General features: G+C 35.8%; 2 protein-coding genes across 6 annotated transcripts in view; one reads left to right on the forward strand and one right to left on the reverse strand.

Moving 5' to 3' along the window:
• The window catches only part of LOC129237199 (bestrophin-1), a 79,526-nt gene extending 65,164 nt beyond the window's left edge, over positions 1–14,362 (forward strand). For 2 of the 5 annotated variants that reach the window (XM_054871730.1, XM_054871721.1), the window contains exons 5-8: positions 1,892–2,260; positions 7,746–8,394; positions 8,494–8,541; positions 13,819–14,362. In XM_054871730.1, the coding sequence (XP_054727705.1) occupies positions 1,892–2,260; positions 7,746–8,394; positions 8,494–8,541; positions 13,819–14,189 (1,437 nt within the window). In that variant the 3' untranslated portion in view covers positions 14,190–14,362. The remainder of the gene's footprint in view (positions 1–1,891; positions 2,261–7,745; positions 8,395–8,493; positions 8,542–13,818) is intronic. The other 3 variants (XM_054871748.1, XM_054871737.1, XM_054871758.1) reach the window with 3 other exon arrangements.
• An 11,415-nt stretch (positions 14,363–25,777) lies between these two features.
• Positions 25,778–26,907, reverse strand: LOC129238104 (uncharacterized). Its single transcript, XM_054873146.1, has 5 exons — positions 26,850–26,907; positions 26,720–26,773; positions 26,595–26,633; positions 26,415–26,495; positions 25,778–26,351 (listed from the first exon to the last, which is right to left on the reverse strand). The coding sequence occupies exons 1-5, from the start codon at positions 26,905–26,907 to the stop codon at positions 26,221–26,223; spliced, it is 363 nt and encodes a 120-aa protein (XP_054729121.1). The 3' UTR covers positions 25,778–26,220.

The raw sequence follows: 26,907 nt of genomic DNA on the forward strand, positions 1-26,907 counted from the left end.
ACTAGCAAACCCGGCCCCCTTCGCTGGGCACACTAAAATAGAATATATATGGTTTAGAACAGAAAATATATGGTTTTCATATTATTTATTTCTTTATTCTTTATTCAAGCGCTTTCGCATAAACAATATTTTTTGTTTTTCTATTTGTTTTTGAGTAAATATAAAATATAAATTGAAAATCAGGAAAAAAGAAGATTGTTTTTAAATTTCAAATCAACGCATATGAATAAACAATCGTCTTTTTTCCTGATCATCCATGAATTTTTCGTTTCAATTTATATGTTTATCCATTATCCATTTATATTTTTCAAAAAAAAAAAAAACGAAAAAAATTGTTATTTCCACGAACACATAATTTCATTCGGATTTCACATTAAATTGTCAAATTTCGTAAGAAATTATTCACTGTTCCACTCCAAAAAAATTCACAAACAATTTTTACATGTTGCACTTACGTTTTTTCCTTATGGCATCCAAATCAGAAAGAAATATTGAAACATTGTAACTCACACTGTCAATTTGACAGTTCAGTTCCGCCCCAAGCGTTAAAAAAGTAAGCGACATTATGGCTGGCTCAAAAGAACGCTGTACCCGTTGCCACTGCTCCGAATTACAACCAAACTTTACGAAACCCATTTTCAATACTTACTTAACAATGTGCATAAGTTTGGTTTAATTCGGTGCTAAGACACGGCGGGTCCACGTTTTGGCATATATTTCGAGACCCTAGTCATCAATAGGTATGAAAATTACCCCGTATTAAAGCACTTTCATTTGATACCCATATTGTACATACACAACCAAAGGTTACCCGGGTCCACGTTTTGACCTATATCTCGAGACCCCAGTCACGTAGCGGCATGAAAAATACTCTGTACTAAAGCATTCACCAACAGCTTCAATTTGATATCCATATTGTACAAACACATTCTAGGGTCCACGTTTTGGTCTCTATCTCGAAACCCTAGTCACGGAGCGGATGGAAATACTCTGAACTAAAGCATTCACCAACAGCTTCCATTTGATACCCATATTGTACATACACATCCGAAGGTTACGCGGGTCCACGTTTTGACCTATATCTCAAGACCCTATCTACCAATAGGTATCCAAACTATACGGAAACCATCTTCAATACCTCCTTAACAATGTGTGTAAGTTTGGTTTAATTCGGTGCAAAGACACGGCGGGTCCACGTTTTGGCATATATTTCCAGACCCTAGTCATCAATAGGTATGAAAATTACCCCGTATTAAAGCACTTATCAACAGCTTTCATTTGATACCCATATTGTACATACACAACCAAAGGTTACCCGGGTCCACGTTTTGACCTATATCTCGAGACCCCAGTCACGTAGCGGCATGAAAAATACTCTGTACTAAATCATTCACCAACAGCTTCAATTTGATACCCATATTGTACATACACATCCGAAGGTTACCCGGGTCCACGTTTTGACCTATATCTCGAGCCCTATCCACCAATAGGTATCCAAACTATACGGAAACCATCTTCAATACCTTCTTAACAATGTGTGTAAGTTTGGTTTAATTCGGTGCAGACATGGCCGGTTAGCGAACACACACAAAAAGTTGACTTTATTTTATATATAAGATTTTTTTCAGTTTGTGTCCGAAAAATCCAAATATCTTACGGAACCCTATTTTTTTCCAAAATAAAATGTAATCCATGTTACTCGTGGATAATGTAGTTTTCGAATGGTGAAAGAATTTTTAAAATCGGTCCAGTAGTTTTTGAGCCTATTCGTTACAAACAAACAAACAAACAAACAAAGTTTTCCTCTTTATAATATTAGTATAGATTCTTCTTTCTATGCATGCAACATTTCATTATTATCGTTCTTGCTATTTTTCGTATGCGCGTACAGGTCAACTGGATGGTGGATCGCAATCTGCAGGTCTCCTACCTAATAGTCGACGAAATGCATCACGATCATCCGGAACTAATCAAGGATCAGTACTGGGATGAGGTATTCCCCAATGAATTGCCATATACCGTGGCGTCGGAACGTTTCCGCGAGGAGCATCCCGAACCGTCAACCGCTAAAATCGAGGTGTCGAACAAGGCGGCAATGCCAACGACGCTGTCCAGCGTACGCATCGACGAAATGGTTGGTAACAAAGGGTCAACCAGGCATTTGTTACAAGGCCAAACCCAAAATCCTGATCAAACCCAAGCACAGACACCAATGCAAGCAGTTAATTATAAATTTCCCGAAATGTCACATGAAGAGGAGGTTAGAATCAGAATTCGCGCGTGCATTCAAAAGCACCGCTGTTTGTTCTGCAACAACAAGCGCAATAATTACCACAATTACAACTACATCTACAACTTTAACTTCATCTACAACTACTTTTACGATAATATTAAATGCAATTCGAAATGCAAAATAACCAATTGGCTTCAATTACACCTTCTTGCATAAGTAGTTTGTCCTCCTAGCGAAATTACCAGTCCGAGTGCCCGTACTACCCGCACTGCAAATGGGTGGCAAACTAACGTCTTTGTCTAAATACTTGTGCACGTACTAATGCAAGAGACTGTTATACATACATATAAACCATATATATATCTACCTGAAGTTAATAATCGAAATAACTGATAATTGGCTTTACTGACGCTGACGGTGATTGGTGTGCACTTTCCCATAGTTACATTGTTCTTATGGTATTGGTGTTTATATGGATATATTTTATGGTTACAATAGGCCAGTTGCAGTCAAGCCATATTTACATTTCAATTACCTAAAAATTATTAAATTTTAAATTTTTTTATATACTGCAATTTGGTGACTGGTATTGTAACTTAAATGCATATCTACTATTTAGAAACATATTTAAGACTATTTTTAACTTTTGTAGTTTTTCGCATTCCTATTAATAACTTCTTTTTGGAGCTGTTCGTGCACAGCATGACAAAATTTACTTCCTCAGCATTCTTTCACTATATTTTAGACTATGTAAATGATGTATGTAAATTATCTAAAACCCGCTGCTATAAATTTTACTTTTACATTATAAAATCTCCAATGGGAATTATCTATATTTACATGCATTTACCATACACTTACATATTTTATTTGCACCAACACAGAAGAAAGTATCTACAAACTCAGCCTCAAAACTAACCTTTGATTCTAATTGTTTCTTCCTCTAGAGCCGTACAATCGCTTAAATTATCTAACCGCATATTTGCCAATGAAATATTTACATACTCAATAGAACCTAAGAAGTATAGAAGCTAAGCAGATTTGAGTGCATGAGATGACATATTTTGTTTTACAGCTACACTTACAACTTTATTCTAATGAGCGCAGTTCTCTTTAAAAAGAAGAACAACAATTTATTTTATTCCCTTCCGACTCAATGCAGCGATTCACAAAGCCGTGAGAATGGCTTCTAGAGAAGCGGCTGAAAATTCTACAAACAAAAACAGTTGCATTCATTGGTTTGTTCTTTATTGGAAATAATCAACTTTCATATTAATGGTGAAATATAACTTCATTCAAATGAATTGTCTCGACTGGTGCTGCAATAGCCCATCCAACCAAATATCCACAACTAAGTTAGTTATTCCCGACCCTAACTCACAAATTAAATTGGGAGACCCACTTTGAAATCTGATTTATGGAGTTATGTTCATATACAGGGTGTGATTGAAAAGTAATGAGCCTTCGCGCGTCGGAGCGCGGGTAAAATGATCTTTGGACCTTCCCCCTCCACTGTTTTAAAAGTGTGTTAGGATTTTGCAGTGGCGAAAATGCTGCGATCGTTGGAGCAACGTTACTCGATCAAATTTTGCGTAAAGTTAAACAAAACGAGTACCAAAACCATTGGGCTACTCAAGGAGGCTTACGGGGACCAATCTCTGTCCAGTGCCCATGTAAAATGGTGGCACAAGTCGTTCAAGGAAGGCCGGGAGGACGTCGAAGACGAACAGCGATCTGGAAGGTCTTCGACGAAGCAAACAGAGGAAGATGTGAACCGCCTTCCTCTGCACCGCTGCATTGGCCAAGATGGGCGCTCCGGTGCTTCCCCACCCTCCCTACAGCCCAGACCTGTCCCCTCCGGATTTCTTCTTATTCCCGCCCCTGAAAAGAAAGCTGAAGGGGAGTCGTTTCGACTCCATCGAGGCGATCCAAAAAACTGTGACAGCCGAATTGAATGCGATTCCGGCGGATGAGTTTAAAAAATGTTTCCTGCAGTGGAAGGACCGCTACCAGCGGTGTATTGACGCTCAAGGGCCCTATTTTGAAGAATATTAGTTGTATAAGCCAAAAGGTTTAATAAAACTGGTTAAAAAAAATAAGGCTCATTACTTTTCAATCAAACCCTGTACTGTGTGTCATTTTGAAAAATAGTATTTCGAGAAAAAAGTGTATGAAATTTTGAAATGTTTTATACTTGCAGTTGAGATCAAGACCTCAGTGGAAGAATATTTTCCAATGAATATTTTTCTAAGTACTATATTTTATGCCACATATTTTTAAAAAAGTCATAGCCTACTAATAGCAAATTATTTTTTAAATTAAAATTTAAAAATATTTTTTTTTTAATTCTTATCTAATACGAGGGTTGCTATATATATAGACATTCTGTCAAAAAAGTACCGGAAATTGTTCAATAAAACGCAAAATAATTGTTTAATCATCAAAATTTATTTTGTCGCCTTCAAAATAGACTCCATTCGAAGCAATACACATAAACCAGCGATTAGTCCAGTCATCAAAGCACATTTTAAAACGCGTTTGAAGAGATCCTCTTCCTTCAGCGAATTCTGCTTAATGACCTCTAACGACTGCTCGGCATCCATGGAGTGGCAATTTAAGTTTTGGGAAAAGGAAAAAGTCATAGGGGGCTAAATCTGGTGAAAACCGTGGTTGTTCGATGCTATTTGTCGAGTTTTTGGTCCAAGCAGCGATCACAATATGAGCCCTGTGAGACGGTGCGTTATCATGGTGCAAGATCCATGAGTTTTCTTTCCACAGGTTGGGTCGTTTTCTACGCACATTCTCTTTCAAACGTCGCATAACTTCCAAATAATCCAAATATTATTCTTTATTTAGCGTAGAACCACACGGAATGAATTCCGAGTGCACAGCACCTGATAATCAAAGAAAAGGAGTAGCCTGACTTTTTCTCTTGACCGACTTTGAAGTGGTTTTTTGGGTTTCGGCTCATGTAAATAGCGCCATTCAGTCGCCTATTGACTGGTTTGCATGTCAAACTCATAAACCCACGTCTCATCATCTGTTATGATGCGCTGGGTAAACGTTGGGTCCGAATTCACTTGCTCAAGCATGTCTTTAGCCACCTTCTTCCGATGAATTTTTTGAAAGAAATTAAACTATCTTGGAACGAGTCGTGCAGCCACGCGCATGGGACGCCCAATGGATGGTGTAAAGAGTTTCGAATTGTTTCGTGAGACACGCTAAAGTTACGATCTACCTCCCTCGAACTTAAATGATGGTTTTCCTTGACTGTGTCGATGTTTTCATCCATTGAAGACGTTGATGGGCGACCAGATCGAGGCAAATCTTCCACGACTTCTTGGCCCTCTGCAAAAGCCTTATACCACCCGTAGACCCGTGTTTTTGATAAAGCGCACTCTCCATAGGCTTTCTGCAACATTTTCAAGGATTCGGCACACGAAATCCTTTACAAAACACAAAAATTAAGACAAATTCTTTGTTCGATATTTTGATCCATAGTGAAAATCGCAGAGCCTACCTGCGGTTGACTGATATAGTTAAACGCCAAAAACAAGCTAATTGACAGATCCCGCTCACCCCTGCGACACTATAGAGGACAGTTGTACCAACATTCCAACAAAAAAAATGTAGACATATGTGTAACGCACGCTTTTTAAATGAACTATTCCCGATATTTTTTTGACAGAATTTATATCTGTCCTAAAAATAGAAAATTAACACGGCTGTTTCCGCATGATGAACAATAAACTTTAGCACTCGTTTGAACCAATTTTCGAAGCACTTTGTCCAGTCGCGTTGCTGGAGCGTTTTTAAATTGTGTGGGATCCAATGCGAACACATCTTTTTCCCACAAGGTGATCATGAAAAATCTTATTGCTGCTCGTCATTCTAATGTCCATGGATTTTTCGGATTCGCACGACGACCTTGCACAATCGTCTGGCACAACAACCCATTTTGGACGAACTTCCCGGAATTCGTCGGTGAGCGACCGCAAGAAAATGCATTGTATTAAAGTTTGGTGCTTTCTCGGCTTATAATGATTTCAATTTATCGTTGCAATCTTGTCTTGTTAATCCACTTCGAAAATGGTGAAAAATATTCACATGCAAATGCTTTTGTTTTAATTCCATTTTTTTGGCGGAGATGAATTTGTAAAGCTACTAACATGGCTCAAACTTCAAAATGTTCTGAGTGCGTTTATAGTAAAATATGACAAACCTTCCGATGGAAATGTCAAATGGCGACTGATAGCGCTGGAAGTGCCCAACGTCAGAAATATAAATAGCAACCCTCGTAAATATGAGTATTTATTTGCGTATTTTAATTTCGTATTTCCATTTTAATTGAAGTGCCCTTGAAGTGGCCATGGTCAGAAATATAAATAGCAACCCTCGTAAATATGAGTATTTATTTGCATTTTTTAATTTCGTATTTCCATTTTAATTACAGTGCCCTTGAAGTGCCCAAGGTTAGAAATATAAATAGCAACCCTCGTAAATATGAGTATTTATCGACTTATATTAATTTCGTATATTAATTTTAGTTAAAGTGCACCGGAAGTGCCCAAGGTCCGAAATATAAATAGCAACCCTCGTAAAAATGAGTTTTTATTTGCGTATTTTAATTTCGTATATTTATTTTAATTAAAGTGTCCTAGAAGTGGCCAAGTTCAGAAATTTAAATAGCCACCCTCATAAATATGAGTTTATTTATGTATTTTAATTTCGTAAATTCATTTTAATTAAAGGGCCCTAGAAGTGGCCAAGGTCAGAAATATAAATAGCAACCCTCGTAAAAATGAGTTTTTATTTGCATGTTTTAATTTCGTTTATTTATTTTAATGAAAGTGCACTAGAAGTGCCTAAGGGCAGAAATATAAATAGCCACCCTGATGAATATGAGCATTTATTTACGTATTTTCATTTCGTGTATTCATTTTAATTATAGAGCACTAAAACTGCTCAAGCTCAGAAATATGAATAGGCAAATATGAGTTTTTATTTGCGTGTTTTAATTTTGTATATTCATTTTAATGGAAAAGGTCAAGTTAAGAAATATAAATAGCTACTCTCGTAAATATGAGTATTTATTAGCGTATTTTAATTTAACTTTATTTTTATTTATGCCATGTGTATTTATTTATGTATTTTCCTTAAAAAAGCCTAAAAAAAGCTATAATATAATAAATGCACTCAAATCGAATTAAGCTTTAATTTACTGCCTTTCACTGCACGCTTGCGCAAACGCACCCACAATTATACAATGACAGCTTTTTAAGGTCCAGGATCTCACTTTAACTGCACGCACCTCACAACTGTGTGGCTCTCTTTTCACGGATTTATATATTAACTGCACGCACTCTTACTATCTGCACCACGTCTATAAGGATTGGCTATTTTCCACAATGCTTTGGGTATTTTATTTTTGGCACCTCTGTCGCCAATACGCATATTTGTGTCTACACGCATACTAACAAATGATTTTAATCTTTTCGCTCACACATTACAGGCTGATGATGCCAGTGGCATACATTTCACAGCCGGCAATGGCAAGGTACGACAAGGATCCTCTCCCAGCCTCGCCAGCCTAAGTGGCACTTTGTCGCGTGTGAATACAGTTGCCTCAGCGCTGAAGCGTTTTCTTAGTCGTGAAGAGCGTCCCGGCTCGACGACACCCGTCGATGAGGGTACACAGAAAAATCGTTTTCCCGGTAGTGCCAGTTCCGCCAGTCTTACCGGCAATTTAATTATGAAACCACCCGGTAGTGTACGCATCACCGATCAGGTCATCGAAGAAGTGGACGAACAAGCAACCATCACGTCACAGCGCGCCAATGAACAGGCACGTCCGAATGTGCGCGACATTTTCTTGCAGGATCTCAACAATCAAGGTTCATCAGTGGCAAGCAGTGTGCCACAACGTTCCGATCCGATGGATATTCCGCCCAGACCGACATCATACATGCGCACGCAGTCCACTTACGAGCCAATGCTTTTTCCACCGGGCGGTGTGGAGGCTTTGTTGAGCTCATCAGCGCCAACGAATGGCAGTCCACTCATTTCACAGACGGTTCCGAATACGCCAGTGGGTGATCCATCGAGCACCAAGTCACTTTTCGATCAGCAAATAAATCCGCTGAAGGGCAGTCGCGAAACGGGTAAGTCTGAGGATTTCATATTTATTTTGTGCTTCGATCTATTTAAACAAACAAAAAATTCCATTTATCCATTTTTTGTTACGCAATGAAAAACTTTAGAACGTCCCGCCGAAATGCAGCAGGTTTTCAGATGGTTTTTATCGACTGGTAAAATTTGTGTTCACATTTATGTTATTTTTGCTGAAATTCGTTATTGAGTATTGTTACTTTCTATGAATAGAGTGAAAAGTTTTAGTTGCTTGTTCTCCCAACTTTGATTGGCATGTTTTGATTTTGGATTTTTTCTTTTTTTGTATTAATTTGTTGCGTACTGCGCTCAATTGCATAGAAAAATAGCGGAAAATATGTTTAAGTATGCGTTTTATGCCAATAAAAAAATTTATATATTAACCCCGATTGGCCCCTCTGTACACACTAATCCTAATAAAATGTGCTTAGCTGCCACAAACTTTTGGTATTGTACTGTGAAACACTTCCATGTATAAATTCTTGCCTACAGAACTAATATTATTTATTATCGATTTATGTGGTGACACTATTTTCCTACACTAGGGTTCAAAGGTGAAACAAGTACGCTGTAGCATCCCTACTACTCAAATATTCCACACAAAAAAAATTTTAAATTTTCAGAAAAAAATTAATGGTTAATTACATTTACTCTATATACATTGCTATTTGATAAAATTTTTGTTTTTTAATAATAAACCAACTTTTTTTTGTCTAAAAATTTCGTTACCATCAAACTAATTCAAGTCCAAGTTTAGGGGATTTTTCTTTAAACTTGGTTTTATTTCTCTTATTTGTGGCCTCAAGATATTTTTTATTTTGTAGTCACAGAACTAGAACGAAAATACAATTATACAGATAATCAGATCCTTCAGATCTACGAACCAAAATGCCCCAAGCTCACAAATAAAGTCTAAGGTGACTTTTTCAGGCCAACCTCTGCAGATTATATGATCAACTAGACAATTTCTTAAAATGTTCTAAGCTTGGTTTGAGCTGTGTTTGGTCTACTCTGAGTCAGCTCTACGTGTTCTGATTCGTTTATTAAACTGCTAACAACAGACTGCCAACCAGAGCTGTAGGAACTTTACGACAACATAGACATAGGAGCCTCGGTAGTCTAGCGTAAGTGCACTAGCCTGCCTTTCCAGAGGTTGCGGTTTCAAATTCCAAGTAAAGCACGGTCCTCGCCATTTTTAAATTTTCCCTTTACCTGTTTCTAAACAAAAAAAAATCATTCCCACTCCAAAAACGTATCCTTTCCATTCTTACTCCCGCACAATAGTCAGCGCATTATTTGCATTGCGACTGCTAAAACAAGCAAAATCAGTGGCATTGCATCAGTGGCGCTAGCAAGAGAAAGCTTGCAGCCGCGATAATAGCATAGGCACACGAAATTTAGCAAAGTCCTCAACCATCTGCATGATCCTTCTGCCAGAAAAATGTGAAACACAGATGGCGCTCCCAGCAGTAAGAAGGTGTTGTTCCTAAGCAACGACAGGTGGGCATTCCCACAACTTAGAACTGATAGCGGCAGGCTAATCACCTACCCTGTCAGAAATCAAAATATATTAACGAAACCAACACAAAACTGAGTCTTGTCGAGGCCTTATGCTCCCGAAAGGAGTGAACAAGGAAAAAAAGGCATAGTGCAGCGAAAAAAGATCCTTTATTCCAGCGATTTCGTTGGCTGGGTCATGTCGTCTGAATGCATACAAACGCGCCGGCTCTGAAAGTACTCGATGCGGTACCAGCTGGTGGTGGTAGCAGAGGCAGAGGAAGGTCTCCTTTGCGTTGTAAACATCGAGTGGAGAAGGATTTTGTTTCACTTGGTGTGTCCAACTGGCGCCGGCTACCCGGTTAGCACGTGCAAGAAGCGACTAGGGCGCCTTGTTAATTTCGGTCAAAATCGCGTAAGCGGTTATCGCGCCAATTAAGCAAAGAAGAATTCCTTAGCTTGCCTCATCTAACACATCCTATGGATGGCATTTCTTGTTTTCAAGTAGGCTTTTCAGCCAACCGAGCAAAGACATCTTCCGTACTAGATAGAAGTGGCAGTCGGTCTCTAAACCAACTCACTTAGACCGTTGTGACCTCCATTGTGATCTTCCACACTAAGAGACCGGAAATTATTGGCAGAAATATACGATAGAAAGGATGACTCCCAATATTTATTTTGTTTTGAAGACACGTGCATATATGTATCAGGCCACGGACCTGTTTTAAAATAGGCGTTTATCATGTATTATAGGGAAGCCATTGAGTAGAGTTTGGTTAATCCCAAAGCCGAATACGGTGTGACCTGATTCTGGTTTCCACCGAGTAGGCGCTTGACAGAAGTCTAAAATTTTAAAAAAATTTCCAGGTGACGCAAATTTCTGTGCACGGCATCATCTTCCAAACCTTTTTCATTAATTTAATTTCATTTGTTATAAAGAAATTATTCAAAACTCAAATAAACGGTGAACTTCGAAATTTCTCAACTCTTTGAGCTATGTTACATTGTGTATTGAGATTAAATTTTATTTAAAGTTTTAAATTGTATATAAAGTAGACATTTTTATTTTATTGTTAGAGTTGAATATGTTTCTGTACTTTTGTAGCATTAAAAAAAAAACTTTGATGGAATTTTTACTTTTATTTCATTATAATTTTAGATTTGACTTCTTATTATTTTATTTTTAATAGTGGACCTAACCGTCTATATGTATGAATTTTGTTTGATACGAGTATTCCTGTACCTATCTTTATCTCTTTCTTCTATCCGGTCAACCTTGCTCCGCAAATTATTGAAGTGAAACTTCTTAGGCGTCGATGGACGAGCGAGAATGGAAAGTAAAATTTGAAGGCCATCCAACGTTTTGGGCATTTTCGTTCCGCGAGAGAGAAAAAAGATATAACGTAGAGGATAAGGAGAGAGATAGAGCTGTACCTAATACATATATATCTTAGGTACCCTTTAAGCTATTAACGTCTCCCTTTTGTGCGGTCCTTCGTCTTTTCCGCCACTCATACGCTAAGCCTCTAGGCTAAGTCGTACCACGTTACTCGCAAGAGACGTAACCATACGTATACATATATTATATTAAAGTGTTAGTATTTAACAAAGAGATAAAGAGAGTGACGCGTAAACGTACAGCACTAACGCCATATTACTATAGTAGAGCGAAAGAGAGCAAAGTATAGTTAGAATACGACACATCGTATTGTGCGCGCTGTAGCAGTAAGCGTTGGCGACAGACCCTATATATACGCAGTTGATTACCACGTGTATTATTGTAAATTTTATCTATTTGTATTCTCTGCAAATGTTGTGAATTTATTTAGATATATATTCTTTCTCTCTCTCTCTCTCTCTCTCTCTCTCATTCTCTCTCGGGTCTCTCCCTCTTTCTTTGTCTGCCTTGAAAGTTTCACTTCTGTTATGTGTACTACGCTACACGCACTTTTTTAAGACAGTTGGTGATCCCTTAAATGCTGTAGAATAGTCATTAGTAAATTTGGCAGTCCTGGTATTGACTTCATCCAAATATATTCGTACTCGTATTTTTGAGCATTTCACAACTCATGCATTTTAGAGAAGAGAGATTAAGTTTCTTGTTATAGTGGCAACATAAAACCTCAAGTTGTTATTTCGAAAACATTGTTTCTGACAATGTAAAGGGTGATCCGATTTAAAGTCGACTTTACTTTATGGTTGTGAAACGTGGAATACAACGTCAGCTGACACAAGCTCAATTCTCAAAATATGCTGGCCAAATATTATTTCGAATCTTGACTTATGAGCCAGAACGCAGCAGAGGCCAACACTATTAAAGATCCGCGAGAGAAAATGGGGCTGGATTGGCCATGTTCTACACAGAGGAAATGGTGACTTAACAAGGCTTAGTAGACATACAAAATAAAAATCGATGATAAATGATAAAAATCGACTGTAAACCAAAAAAACTGTCAAATGCCGAGTGAGGCGGAACACCTCCTAATTCAAAGCTGCGTTGACTTCGCCATAACTTTTCAGTAAAATTACTATAACTCACTCACACTCACATTCAATTAGCCTGAAATTTCAGCAGAACCATTGGCTGATCCCCCAAGAAGCCGCAGACGTGCAAGACCAGCGAATACTTGGAGACAACTGCTGGAGCCAGAAACCCGCGCCATGCAGCTTAGCTGGAATGAAGTTAAGAGACTGGCGCAAAACAGACCCGAATGGAAGAAATTCGTTGAGGCCCTATGTTCCACACTAGAACTCTAGGAATTTACGATGATAATGAAATAAAAGCTTCTTTTTGAAAACAAAGTTGCTATTTATATTTATGGTCTTGGACAGTTCTAATGTTGCCAGGGGCCATCTGACTTTTCCATTGGCAGGTTTGACATTTTTTAGTATAAACGCCCTCAGAGAGTTTTGATGTGAAGAAAGGCCTTAATTCAATTTTTCTAAAAGTATAGCCTACTACGATATATATTGGCTCTGATTTTTTCGTAATCGAAGAAGTTACTTCTGAATCCCTAGAAACAGTGCCCATCATATTTCCAGTCGAATTTAGACATTAGAAGCTTTTTATGCCACGCTATACCTCATTTAACCCTCCGTTGGAGACCTTTTTTAAAACCTTCGGTTAGACACCTGGGTCTGGCCTTTTTTTTCCTGTTCGAATTAAATTTTAGAAAGCTCCCTGGAAGCTCAAGTCGTTAGCTATAATAGAATTATGTTAAATTTATGTCCAAAGTCGAAAGATTCTGGCTAGAAAAGACATCATGATGAAATCTAATATAATTTCCGGGAACAAATCGGTTCGTAAATGTATCGTCGCTCACCAATTTCGGTATTGCGGTCCAACAAGGTGCTTCTCGGTCACCCAATAATGTTCGCGTTTTACGAACCGTCTCTGCCAAATTTTCATTTAATGCGTTGTTTAAGCGTGTATCGTTCCTTCTTTAATAATGGCGTAGTTTCTACCTGCCAAATTTCAAAAAATGACAGCTCCAAAAGTGACATCTACCGAAATAGCGGGGTATTCATAATAACACCTGTTATTGGAAAATCTTTTATATGCAGTTAAGTCGCCAAGTAGGTCAACTAGAGCTAATTGAAAAAAAAAATCTCCCGCTTCGTCACCTCGTAACCCCCACTTTACTTTTTGAACGACCCTTTTATTCTCAAAACTCAGTTTATTTTATAAAACGAGCGTAATTATATATACTTGTAGAGGCATATACTCATACATATAAGTATTTTTGTGGACACATGTATTTATTTCGGTTTTGAATTGCTCAAAAATATCGAACTTAAACAACTTACTTTAATTGCATGGTATTTGAAAACAAAACCTAATATTACAAGTAGTTCCATTGCTCGAGTCTACTTTATATATCAGCCAAATTCACTCATTCGTATTCTCATTTATTTCACAGTCGATGACATGGAAATCAAATCGACAACAGATGCGCCAGGCGCTGAGGATGAGGGCGACGATTTCGACAAATTGAAAGCCACGCGCGAAAAGGAACGTTTCCAGCGTCAACAACAGAAGATGGCGCGTACCATTAGTACAGCACCCGGCGTAGAGGGTGGGCCCACGGTTGTGCCCGTAGTAGCAGCTGCAATAATTCCGGCTGCCGTTATGCCCACGCCGGCCGCACCAGCACCAGCGCCAGCGCAACCACCGTCCGATGTACCAGCCAGTACAGAACAATTGACAAGTGACGCGGCGAACGCAAGTGCGGAACCACTCACAACCTCAGCGACAACAGCTTCACCGGATGCAAAAGAGGTTAACACTTAAATGTCACTTAGTGAGGGAAGGAATTTCATACATAGAAGGGGTCGTTTTATAATGTAGGCAAGCAAAGTGTAGTTTATATTCTTTTTTTTCGTCTTTTATACAGGTTTAAGTAGCTAACTTTGCGCTAAATTTGTTTATAGATTTTTTTAATATGCTCATTTATCAGCGTTATCGAATTTTTAAGGTATATTAAATCCCGAAAGTAGGTAAGTGGCAAAGTGTAGCGTACTTGAGAGCAGAGTAGAGCGTAGCATACTTTTGAGTGCAATGTAAACTAACAGAAGTCATGTACAGGCGGACATAAATAAGTATTTCAGCTGGCAATGCATATCTGCGAATGGATTTTGTTTTGTCTTTTTTTGTATTTTTTCCTTGTATTTTTTTTTTTTTGTATTTATATATTTTTTTTTTTGTATTTTTCGTTTTCTTTTTTGTCTTTTTTTTGTATAAGCAAATACAAATAATGCGAGTGAGAAATGTGACTTATCTGTTTCAATACTATATGCGTATGTATGTATGTGCAGTCGTCAACGTCAAAAAAAGTGTACACGAGTTTTGTCTACTTATTTATTTATTTTTTAATTTTCATTAATTTTATATAAAAATATATTTCATATTACTATAAAAACCATGTAATGCGAAGTGTCAAACTTTGTACAAAATTTAAAAAAATTCGGCAAACTTTCATCAAATTTTAAACTTTTTAATCGGAATTTCTATAAAAATTTCAAGTATGCAATTTTATAGAAATTTTTAGAACTTTATGCACATTGTTTTTTTAATTTCCATTTAAATTTCGAAAGTTTTTATCTGAACTTTTAGAAAAAAAAATCTGGTATGCAGTTTTTTAGAAATCTACATATAGAATTTTATGCAAAAATTGTTTACAAATTTTGAGATTATTAATCTAAATGTTTAGAAAAATGTCGGGTATGCAGTTTTAATGCCCATTAAATTCTGGTATAGAAAATGCAAATTTCAAGTAGGTCAAAAATCACACTAATTTTTGAGAATTTTTTTTAATCCCGGTCTTGTGCATTTTCTCCATTCAGCGCCTACTTCACTTTTTTTTTTATATGAAAGAAAATACAAAACACCATCCGCAGAAAAAATTGTCAAACATCAACGCGACTTTTGAACTACGTGAACCTTGAACTTTAAGCAAAAGAATACTAAATAAACTAGAAAGTGTTTTTTTTAGAAAAATTTCAGCTACACAGTTTTATAGCCCATTAAATTTTGATATAACAAAGTGTAAGTTTGAAGTGCCGGAAAAATTGCGTTGATTTAAATTTTTTTTCTGCGGGATTTATTTCGTTGTCAACAAAAAAAAAATACAGCAACGCGTTTCTGTGGCCCCCTAAATCTTGCACTCTTAATTCTATGGTTATAAAACTGAATAGTGAAATGTTGCTGGAAATTTACCAAATTTTAACAAATTTTAAAAAAGTTGGCTACTTTTCTTTATGTGGTGCTTGTTGAAATGTGAGCTATACTTTTATAAAAAAATTATTGAAATTATAAAATAAATGAATAAATAGTCAAAATTCAGCAATATGTCGTGTACACTTTCTTTTGACGCAGTCGGTATATATAAGTACACCTGTGTTCACAATAATAGCAGCGCGACATATTGCAAAGTCTTGACTGTTTATTTATTTTTTGTTATATATTATTTTTATATTTTTTAGTAAAAATATTGTTTAATCTCCTACGAAAACCATCTACAACCAGGTTTCAGATTTTGTGCAAATAAAAAAAATTAGAAAAGTTTTTATCAAACGTCACACTTTTTAAATGGAATTTTTTAACAAATTTCGGGTATACAGTTTTATAGCCCATTAAATTTTGGCATAGAAAGCAGCTCAAAAATCATACTGTTGTTTTAGGATTTTTTTCAGTCGTGGTTTTAACGCCTACTCCAAATCTTTTTATATGGAAGAAAATACTCAACAACGGCAGCCGAAAGAATTGTCAAAACTCAATCGATTTTTGAAATATTTAAAACTTGCACTTTATACAAAAGAGTACTAAATATACAAAAATAAATATTTTTAGAAAATTCTGCAACTCAATTTTTTAGCCCATTAAATTTTTTTGGGACAATTTTTTTCCCTGGCCGTCTTGGGCATTTTCTTCATATAAAAAAACTTCGCGCTTTCGTTAATGGGCTTTAAAAGTGCATAGCCGAAATTTGTATAAAATTTTTCTTTTTAGTATAAAATGCAAATTTTAAATGGTTCAAAAATCGCTTGATTTTTTACATTTTTTTCGGCTGACGGTGTTGGGTATTATTTTTTTCATATATAATAAAAAAATGTGAAGTAGTCGCTAAATGAAGAAAATTCACAAAACAGCGAATGAAAATGGTTCTCAAAAATCAGTGTGACTTTTGGCCTACTTTAAATTTGCACTTTTATACCAAATTCGATGTGCTTTAAAACTGCATACTCAAAATTTTTTTCAAAATTGAAATTAAAAATTTAAAAATTTAGGTGAATTGTGTTGATTTTTTTTTTAATTTGCGCATCGTTTCAAGCTTTAAATTTAGCTGAAAATTTGTGGAATTTTATAAATTTCTGTAAAATTGTATACCTGACATATTTTTTAGAAATTCTGATTTAAAACTGCATACTCAAAATTCAGAAAAAATAATTCAATTGGATGAAGATCTATTGAATTTTTTTTTTAGATGAACATTTATTGAATTTCAAAGTTTTAAGTTTCAAATTTAGATGAAAATTTGTTAATTTCTGTAAAATTGCATACTTGAATATTTTTAGAAATCTGTTTAAAAACTGGGTACTGGGTTGATTTTTTTTTTTAATATAAGTGCAAAGTAAAAGTTTCAACTTTCAAATTTAGATGAAAATATTAAAACTTTCTCTAAAATTGCATTTATGAAATTTTTTAGAAATTCTGTTTAAAACTGCATACTCAAAATTTTTATAAATGCGGATTAAAACCTGGGTGCTCACAATTTTTCTCAAAATTAAAATTAAAAATTTCAAAACATAGATGAAATTTTGTTGGTGGTATTTTTTTTTTTTTTTTTTAATTTGCGCAAAGTTTCAAATTTTGATGAAAATTTTTAAAATTTCTGTAAAATTGCATACATCAAATTTTTTTAGAAATTCTGCTTAAAAACTGCATACTCAAAACTTTTCTCAAAACTAAAATTAATAATTTCAAAAAATTGAACAAAGTTTCAAGTCTCAAATTTAGATCAAAATTTCTAAAATTTCTATAAAATTGCATATTTGAATATTTTTATAAATTCTGATTAAAAACTGTATACTCAAAATTTAATTCAAAATTTCTAAATTTAGGTGAAAATTTGTTAATTTTTTTTTTTTTAATTTGCACAAAGTCTCAAGTTTCAAGCTTAGATAAAAATTTGTGAAATTTCATAAATTTCTGAAAAATTCTTTTCTTGACCTTTTTTTTAGAAATTCTTATTAAAAACTGCGTACTCACAATTTTTCTCAAAATTAAAATTAAAAATTTCAAAATTTAAATAAATGAAAGTTTTTCGATTTTTTTTTTTTAAATTGCACAAAGTTTAAAGTTTCAAATTTAGATGAAAATTTTAAAACTTTCTCTAAAATTGCATTTATGAAATTTTTTTAAAAATTCTATTTAAAAACTGCATACGCAAAATTTGTCTCAAAATTAAAAATAAAAATTTCAAAATTTAGATAAAAATTTGTTGATTCTTTTTTTTTTTGAAATCGCACAAAGTTTAAAGTTTCAAATTTAGATGAAAGTTTTTAAAATTGCATACTTGAAATTTTTTTAGAAATTCTATTTAAAAACTGCGTACTCAAAATTTTTCTCAAAATTAAAATTAAAAATTTCAAAATTTAAATAAATGAAAGTTTTTCGATTTTTTTTTTTAAATTGCACAAAGTTTAAAGTTTCAAATTTAGATGAAAATTTTAAAACTTTCTCTAAAATTGCATTTATGAAATTTTTTTAAAAATTCTATTTAAAAACTGCATACGCAAAATTTGTCTCAAAATTAAAATTAAAAATTTCAAAATTTAGATAAAAATTTGTTGATTTTTTTTTTTTGAAATCGCACAAAGTTTAAAGTTTCAAATTTAGATGAAAGTTTTTAAAATTTCTATAAAATTGCATACTTGAAATTTTTTTACAAATTCTGTTTAAAAACTGCATACGCAAAATTTGTCTCAAAATTAAAATTAAAAATTTCAAAACATAGATAAAAATTTGTTGCATTTTTATTTTTAATCAGCACAAAGTTTCAAGTTTTAAATTGAAGACTCAACACTTTTCTCAAAATTAAAATAAAAATTAAAAAAATTAGATAAAAATTTGTTGATTTGTATTTTTTTTGTAATTGGCACAAAGTTTCAAGTTTCGAATTTAGATGAAAATTTGTGAAATTTCATACATTTCTATAAAATTGTATTCTTGAAATTTTTTTAGAAAAAATGTATAGCAAAATTTTTCTCAATATTAAAATTGAAATTTTCCAACATCAGATGAAAATTTGTTGATATTTTATTTTTCATTAGCACAAAGTTTCAAGCTTTAAATTAAAGACTCAAAAATTTTCTCAAAATTAAAATTAAAAATTTAAAAACTTAGATGAAAATTTGTTGATTTGTGTTTTTTTTTTAATTTGCACAAAGTTTCAAGCGCTAATTTATAAGGTTTTTGTAGCAGAACGAACGACATTTGCATACAAAAAACTGTCAAAATTAAATAGGAAACAAATAAATGGTCAAAGCTTGTCAATAAGTCCTAGTGCTGTAGTTGCTTGGCGCAGTGTACCATAAATGCAGTTTATACGCTTCACAATGTCCTCCGTTTTATAATTTAATCGTTTATCTCGTTTCGAAATTTGTACTACCGGATATTATTGGTGCTTCACTTTAAGTGGCATTAAGCTCAGACGATTTGCTGAATCGAAAAATATGACAAATAACTTTTATAGCACTTAAGCTAACAACAAATACACGGGTAGAGGGGCTTTGCTGAATATTATAGTTGTATTGAGAATTGCAAGTGATAAATCAAAAGACGTGAAATATTTTTTGGGAATATACAAATATGATTTTTAAATCAGCCGCATACGTATACAAAAACAAAATATACATAAGAATAAGCAACTTAAAGTCTATAAATATAAATAAGCAATTATTATTGACGGTATTAGCCAGCGATAGCACATTATTATAGAAATTTTCGGCAAATAAGCGATTTTGTAAAGTTTTATTTAAGCGAAGAAATTTAATTTAAGCAGTAAAAATAATAGCAGCTGAGACGCAGTAATCATAAATTTTGCTATTTTAATATATTTAATTATATATTGTAATATTTAAAGTCAATAGGCAGGCATACAAAAAATACAATATACTAATACATTTTAGTAATTTATCCTACGTATAATTAAAATTAGAAATCTCTTTAGTACTCGTAATTAAAAAATGTATCATTACAAACACCCAAATTGGTTAAGTTAATAGATTTACTTACTTACACTTGTACGTAATTGAGCTTAAGCTATTTTATGTAAGAAAAACGCAAACGGTTTTGTATAAAATGAGCTAAAATCAAATAAAGTTACTTAAAAATCAAGAAGCTAATGTTTTTTTTTTTTTTTTTTTTTAAATAATTAAATTAAATAACCTTAAATAGAACAGATTGGAGTTTTTAGTGACAGTCAGGCTGCACTGAATGCCCTGGAGAACGCAAAGCAAGCCTCAAAGATTCTTCAGGAATATAAGAAGAAGCTTAATTCTGTCGCAAGACAAAGCAGGCTTGTACTTATATGGGTTCCAGGACGATCCGGTGTTCAAGAAAACGAAATTGCCGATGGATTGGCCAACCGTGAATCAGCGGTTCCCCCACAAGGGCCAGAGCCAATAAGCGGAATCAGTTCTGCAGGAATCATGAATTGGATTAGCGATTATGTAGGTAATCTACATAAAGAGCGATGGTCCGGTCTAGAACGCTGCAGAACTGCAAAGTGTTTTGCGACAAGCCCGAACAGAAAACTGTCGAACTTTCTACTAAAACTTGGAAGGAAAGACGTTCGGTTGATGGTCGGTATCATTACATGACACAACCCATGGGGTCAGCAGATGACCACCATGGGAATCATTAAGGACCCAATGTACCTGTCGTGCTTGGAGGAGGCGGATAGCACTGAGCACTTTTTCTGTGAGTGTCCTGCCTTTGCTAGAGCACGGCTACGAGTTTTGGGTGCCGATGTCGTGAGAATGAGTAATATTCGTGCTCTAAAACTGGAGGATATTTACAGATTTGCCAAAGAATCTAGAAAATTCTCACAGGACTAACTATCTCAATCTCTGTCTCTACTCTTTCCTATCTCTTTCTCTGATACTTTTCTCCTTCCCTCCTTTACTATTTACCCTCTTTCCAGAGCTTTACATGCAATGTGCTTTTTAACCTGAATGTTTTAGGAGCCACCAAATCTCCTGGTGCTCCTTGGCTCGACCTTTTCAAATTTCAATTTTTCCTATATTATAGCTTCTACAGCCCATTAACTAGGTAGTGAGCGGCCCGCGCGCTCCTGTACCTCAAACTTTAAACTCACTTATCTCGAAACTGACTTATCGATAAGCAGATGGCTCAAAACTGGACAACAAAGTAGGTGGAGAAGACTCGGAGTATGCCAATCATTTCGCCTACCTGACCATTGCAGTGTACATATTTCAGGCGAAAGTCACTGCCATAAAAGAGAGGTTTATAGAAATAAAAAACGAGAGTATTATCCACAAATGAAGTCTTCATCTACTCGGACAGTCAGGCGGCAATAAAAGCGCTTGAATTAAAAACGCACTCGTCAAAAACAGTTCTAGAATGTTTTAAACTAATACTAAATGACGTATCTAAGTGCTACAAAGTGCACCTTATCTGCAGGAAACTGCAAGGCGGATGAACTTGCACGAACCGGTACAACGCTCGACCTCGAACTGGATAAGGCGCTGATACTGATGCCTATAGCCACTTGTAAATTACTTATAGACAGGGAAACCATCAAAAGTGTAAATACAAGCTGGCAAAACCTCACAACATGCGAACTAAGCAGACAGACATGGCCGAACTGGAACAGCGGTCGATCGAAGATCTTGCTAAGATTCAACAGAGAATCTATAAGAAAAATGATAGGTGTATTCGTATTAACTGGTCATTGTTTAATAGGCAGCCACGATAGAAGGTTAGGACTCCCGTACTTCGATTTCTGTAGAAGCTGTCTTAATACAGAAGAAGAGGAAACAGTCAGACACCTTTTATGTGAGTGTGAAAGCCTAGCTATGAGAAGGCTGCGCACTCTCGATACAGCATTTCTAACCGATGTAGCGGACATAGCCCATCTAAAACTAATGAAGCTCTGCTCGTTTATTAAAGCTACCGGATGGTTTGAAAAGGAACACGTAGGGTAAGGATAAGCTCCAGTGGTATCACAATGGACCTGCGAGAGGTCTAAGTGTGTATTTATGACAACCGCCCCACCTACCTATCTCGAAACTACTTTTTCCGGCCTGGTGTTAATATGTTGTTCACAACATCAATGGCTATCGCCCGTACTAAAATCATATTATTATTACTTTTTTTTCAATAATTTGGTTTTTTATTTATTAAAAAACTGAAAAACAAACCCGATTTTTAGAGTCTCAAATTCATAACCCGCCCATTTTGTCAATTTTTATAATCTAGTACGAGACATAGCATTCAATAACATTCAATAGGAATATTGCCACTCTCTTTCCAACTAAGGAAGAATGGAATAAGGGATTCTCGCTAAACAATTTCGACACTACAGTCTATACAGATGGCTCTTAAATGGATTGTGGGGTTGGATCTGGCATATATTCTCATAGACTAAAATTGAAAAATCTGTGCGTCTTTCTAATACAGGGTGGCTGATAAATTTTGCTACATTAAGAAACTCAAATAACTTTTGTTTTAGTGTATGGAATTCATTTATTTTTTTTTTCAAGTTGAAGGTCATTAAATTTTATTAAATGTAGCTTAACTAGTTTTAAAAATAATTGAATTTAAATGCCCCCCATGCTCGTTGACATAAGTGCGGCATCTTAGTAAAAATTTGTTGATTGCTGCTTTGAGAGTTGCGACAGGAATAGCCGCCATTGTTGCCCGAATGGATTGTTTTAGTTCATCCAAATTTGTTGGCTTTGTTTTATAAACTTCTTGTTTACATAAACCCCACAAGAAAAAGTCAGGTGCAGTAAGGTCAGGCGACCTGGGGGGCCAACGAAACTCGGAGTTTCTTGAAATCAGTTTATTGGGAAATTTTCGTCGCAACTCTGTCATAACAGTCTGGGCTATGTGAGACGTTGCCCCATCTTGTTGAAACCACACAGAGTTGAAAGGAATTCTCTTTCGGCGTAGTTCTGGATAGAAAAATTCTTTCAGCATTTTCAAATAACGGTCTCCAGTAACCGTAACGGTGTGACCATTTTCTTCAAAAAAATAAGGCCCGACAATGCAGCGTGAAGAAACCGCGCACCACACTGTCACGCGAAGAGGATGCAATTCCGTCTCGTGGAGTATCTGTGGGTTAGAAGTACTCCATATTCGACAATTTTGTTTGTTCACATTGCCGTTTAAATCGAAATGGGCCTCATCAGACATGAAAGGGCAGTTTAACATATTTTGGTCTTCTTCCACCATTTGCAGGATCTTCTGGCAAAATTCCAAGCGAATCGGCAAGTCTGCTGCATTCAGTTTGTTAACCATTTGAATTTTGTAGGGAAATAAGTCTAAATCTTTGTGCATTATTGTTTGCAAAGACTGTCGGCTGACACCAAGTTGAGCAGATAAGCTTCTTGTTGAAACCCTGGATTGCTTTGTATAGCTGCAGCTACAGCAGCGATCGTTTCCTCCGTCCGAACTGGTGGGTTTCGATGATAAGGCCTTCTTGCGACTGTTCCTTGCTCAGCAAAATTATTCACCAGTCTCATTATGGTCCATCTGCTCGGGGGATCGCCGCCAAACATCCGCCTGTACTCTCTCTGTACCAAAACTACGGACTCCAGTGCGTGATAGCGGCGGGCTATCCAAATTCTTGTTTGCGTGTCCCAGTTATCCATTTTAATAAATTTTAAAGATCAATCTGCAAATTAAAACAAAAATGGAACAGATAACTTAAAAAGAAAAAAAGTTATTCAATTTTTTTTGGTAGCGGCTTTCATCAGCCACCCTGTACCAACAGTGTCTTCCAGGCGGAACTACTGGCAATTGGGGAAGCCTGTAGGCTACGAATCGCAGATTTCTCTTTTGAGGGCAATATTTCTACCAATCTGCAATCCAGGCACTCCGGTCGACTACTACAACCTCTAAAGTGGATGAACAAAGTAGGAATAGCCTCACCACCTTGAGTGAAAACCATAAAGTTACCTTAATCTGAGTCCCGGGGCATCGGAGTATTGATGGTATTGAAAAAGCAGATGAACTGGCAAGAGGGGCATCTGCATGAGTAACGCTCTTGCAGAATCGGTATTCACACCATTAGGTGCAGTCAAGAATGCAATTTCCCAAAATGCCTTCGAATCGCGGATTGTAGGTGGAAAGCCCAGACGAAATACAAAATTAGCAAAACGTTATGGCCCACCTACAACCTCAAGCAATCGTCGGCATTAATAAACATGAAACGACGGAACGCTTGTAGACTAACGGTAGTCAAAACTGGCTTTTGGTCTAACGGAGAACAAGCCTCCAAAATGGGCATCCCTCACAATACATACTGTCATAGTTGTAAACAACCGGAGAAAAAAGAAACAAACTTCCATTTCCTCTGAGTTAACCCTGTGTCCTAATGTTAACCCTGGGCCAACCGCTGTTCGAGAATCTCGAACAACTGTCTGGACGTCAACAACCTAATAAGATTTTTAAACCGCACAGATTTATTATAGTCTGCTGTAAATAACCGTTGAACAAATTGGTAACGAGGATGTCTCAACAAAATGATGCGGAGGCGCTAGTTGGATTCTGGAAGAATCACCACTTTAACCAACCAACCAACGGCACATACCTACAGTCATACTGATTAATTATTTCTTTGGTTTTTGTGTTTCAGATAAACAGAAAATCCAAAATGGCCAACACCGACCAGGTCCATTTTTTCGGGAGGGTCAACTTCAGCGCCATTTTTTTAAATTAATAAAATTAATTTTTTTTTTCAGTTTAGTATATAATTTTTATTTAATCTCCTTCTTCACTATGCGATAAAAAACGAAGCGAAGTTTGGAAACCTTTTTAGTCGCTCAGGAATAACAATCGCGTACGCGGATGATATCGCAATAGTGGCAAGGAACAAAAGATATCTCATTGAAACCTTCTGTAATATTGAATTTCGTGCAAAATCAGTAGCCCCTAGAATAAATGAAGGCAAAACTAAATATCTGAAGGTCTCCCGCAGCGAAGAAAGACGAAGTCCTGAAAACATTCAAATCGGGACATTAGCCTTTGAAGATGTTCAACACTTCAAATATAATATTTGGAAGTGTTAATAAAAAATGACAACAGTAGTTACGACACAATACAAGACAGAATAATGGCAGCAAACAAAGCATATTACGCCCACACAAAATTGCTGGAGTCCAAACTGCTCAAACGTGAATGTAAACTCCGCCTCTACCAGTCAATAACACTGTGGAACAAATTCAGGTTAGCAAAAATTAGGTCCATTCTGAGAGTGGCGGGTGAAAATAGAGGCGAAATTAGAAGACCCGTATCGCGCCGTTTTTTTATGTTAGTTCGAATTTTTTTTTAATCGGCCTTCGAAGTTCGAAATCGGAGCCGATTTTCGGTATATTGTTTCATAAGTACCACAAGAATTTTCGAAATCAATTTTTTCAAAAATTGTAATTGTTGCACAGGTCTCTAGCAATAATTTGGCTTTTACAGATTGAAAAAATATCAATTAGTCGACGAGTTATAGCCAAGAAACCATATAAACAATTTTGCTCCGATTTCGAACTTCGAAGGCCGATTAAAAAAAAAAATTCGAACTAACATAAAAAAACGGCGCGATACGGGTCTTCTAATTTCGCCTCTATTTTCACCCGCCACTCTCAGAATGGACCTAATTTTTGCTAACCTGAATTTCTTCCACAGTGTAATACTACCGATGCTGTCCTACGGCTGCGAATGCTGGACATTGACAAGCAAAGACGAAAGTAGCTTAAGAGTTTTCGAACGGAAAGTACTCCGAAGGGTGTTTGGCCCCATACGCTGTAACGATGAGTTGCTAAACTTATGCCAGGGAGAAGACGTCGTGAAATACATTAAATCCCAAAGGCTTCAATGGTTAGGGTACACTGTGCGCATGGAAGACAGCCGCCCCCAAAAATCTTTTTTATCAACGAATTGTCTAATGATCCGAGCCCGAGGCCGTCCAAGGTTAACCTGGCTTGACCAAGCCAAGCTACGAGTTAGGAGCTGGAGATCTGTTGCTATGAACCGTGCAGATTAGAAGAGGATTCTGGATGTAGCTAAAGCTCACCCTGAGCTGTAATCGCTACTTGATGATGATGATATAAAAAAAGTTAAATAAAAAGCTTCAAAAATTTAAATATTGTTTCTCATTTTTTATTGTGAAAAAAAATTCCTGAAAATGCCCTAAATTTTCGAGCTCGTACAAAGTTCACAAGGAATGGAAAATAACATGGAAAACGTCCGAAAAAACAATAATCAGCAAATTAAAATTTGTAAGAAATGTTAAAACATAAAAGGCGAAAACGACATTGCACGCACATAAACATAATTGAAACCGATCAGCTTTCGTGAAAAACGTGAGGCTGTTGTGAAATAATTAAAATTAATAGAATACAGAAAGTTATGCCTTTAGTTCAGTTAATTTTGAGCGCCAGTTCAGTGTGAAGAGCACAGAAAATATTTGTGTGCACAATAAACTCCATGCGGAAACGCGATTTTTGCAAAATTTTACATCTTCTTGGAAAACTACTTCCAATGTGGCTGCGACTTGCACACTTCCGGTTTGGTGCATTTCCTATTTAGCAAGAGAATTTATCGCTTCTAAAATGTCCTTGTTAATAGTTTGTACAACTCGCGCATAACTCCTAATTTTTCGCCATGTTTTTTTATGGAAATGACCCGAACGGCAGTTTATATTATCGCAATCTGTAAATAAAAGCGCAGGTTAAAGTAAATTCAGAAAATTGGCTTGAGCTGTTTGTGCATTACTAATATAGACACAAGTTTCCGGATCATGAGCAGCACCGTTATAAACCAACATACATTCTGGATGTGCACGATCTGCAGGATCTGTAATATACATAAAAATGTATGTACAAAAACATGCTTAAAGGTTTTTAAAAACAGAAACATTTTTAGTGAAATAAATCCTTATTTTACATTACTTACCGTAGGTTGTGCGCGCATATGCCCCTGGAAATGGTTTTGCTTCAATTGTAGAGGGGGGAAATTAAAAAAAATGTGAATATTTAATCTTGCAAGACCTGAAGGATTTTAATCATATGCTATAGTACCTGCTCCCGGCGCAATCGGTCTTGCGTAATGCACCTCATCCTCGCCATCGAGTTCTAAGCCCGTGTAAATGAAAGATATTTAGTGCCAGGGCATTTCACTTTTTTTTTTTAGGTTTTTTTTTATACTAACCCACTTTGAAAGTCAGTGGACTATCATCAATTTTATTTGCAGGTGCAGGCAGGTACAT

This window comes from Anastrepha obliqua, chromosome 1 (genome assembly GCF_027943255.1).
Source record: "Anastrepha obliqua isolate idAnaObli1 chromosome 1, idAnaObli1_1.0, whole genome shotgun sequence".
Taxonomy (NCBI): domain Eukaryota; kingdom Metazoa; phylum Arthropoda; class Insecta; order Diptera; family Tephritidae; genus Anastrepha; species Anastrepha obliqua.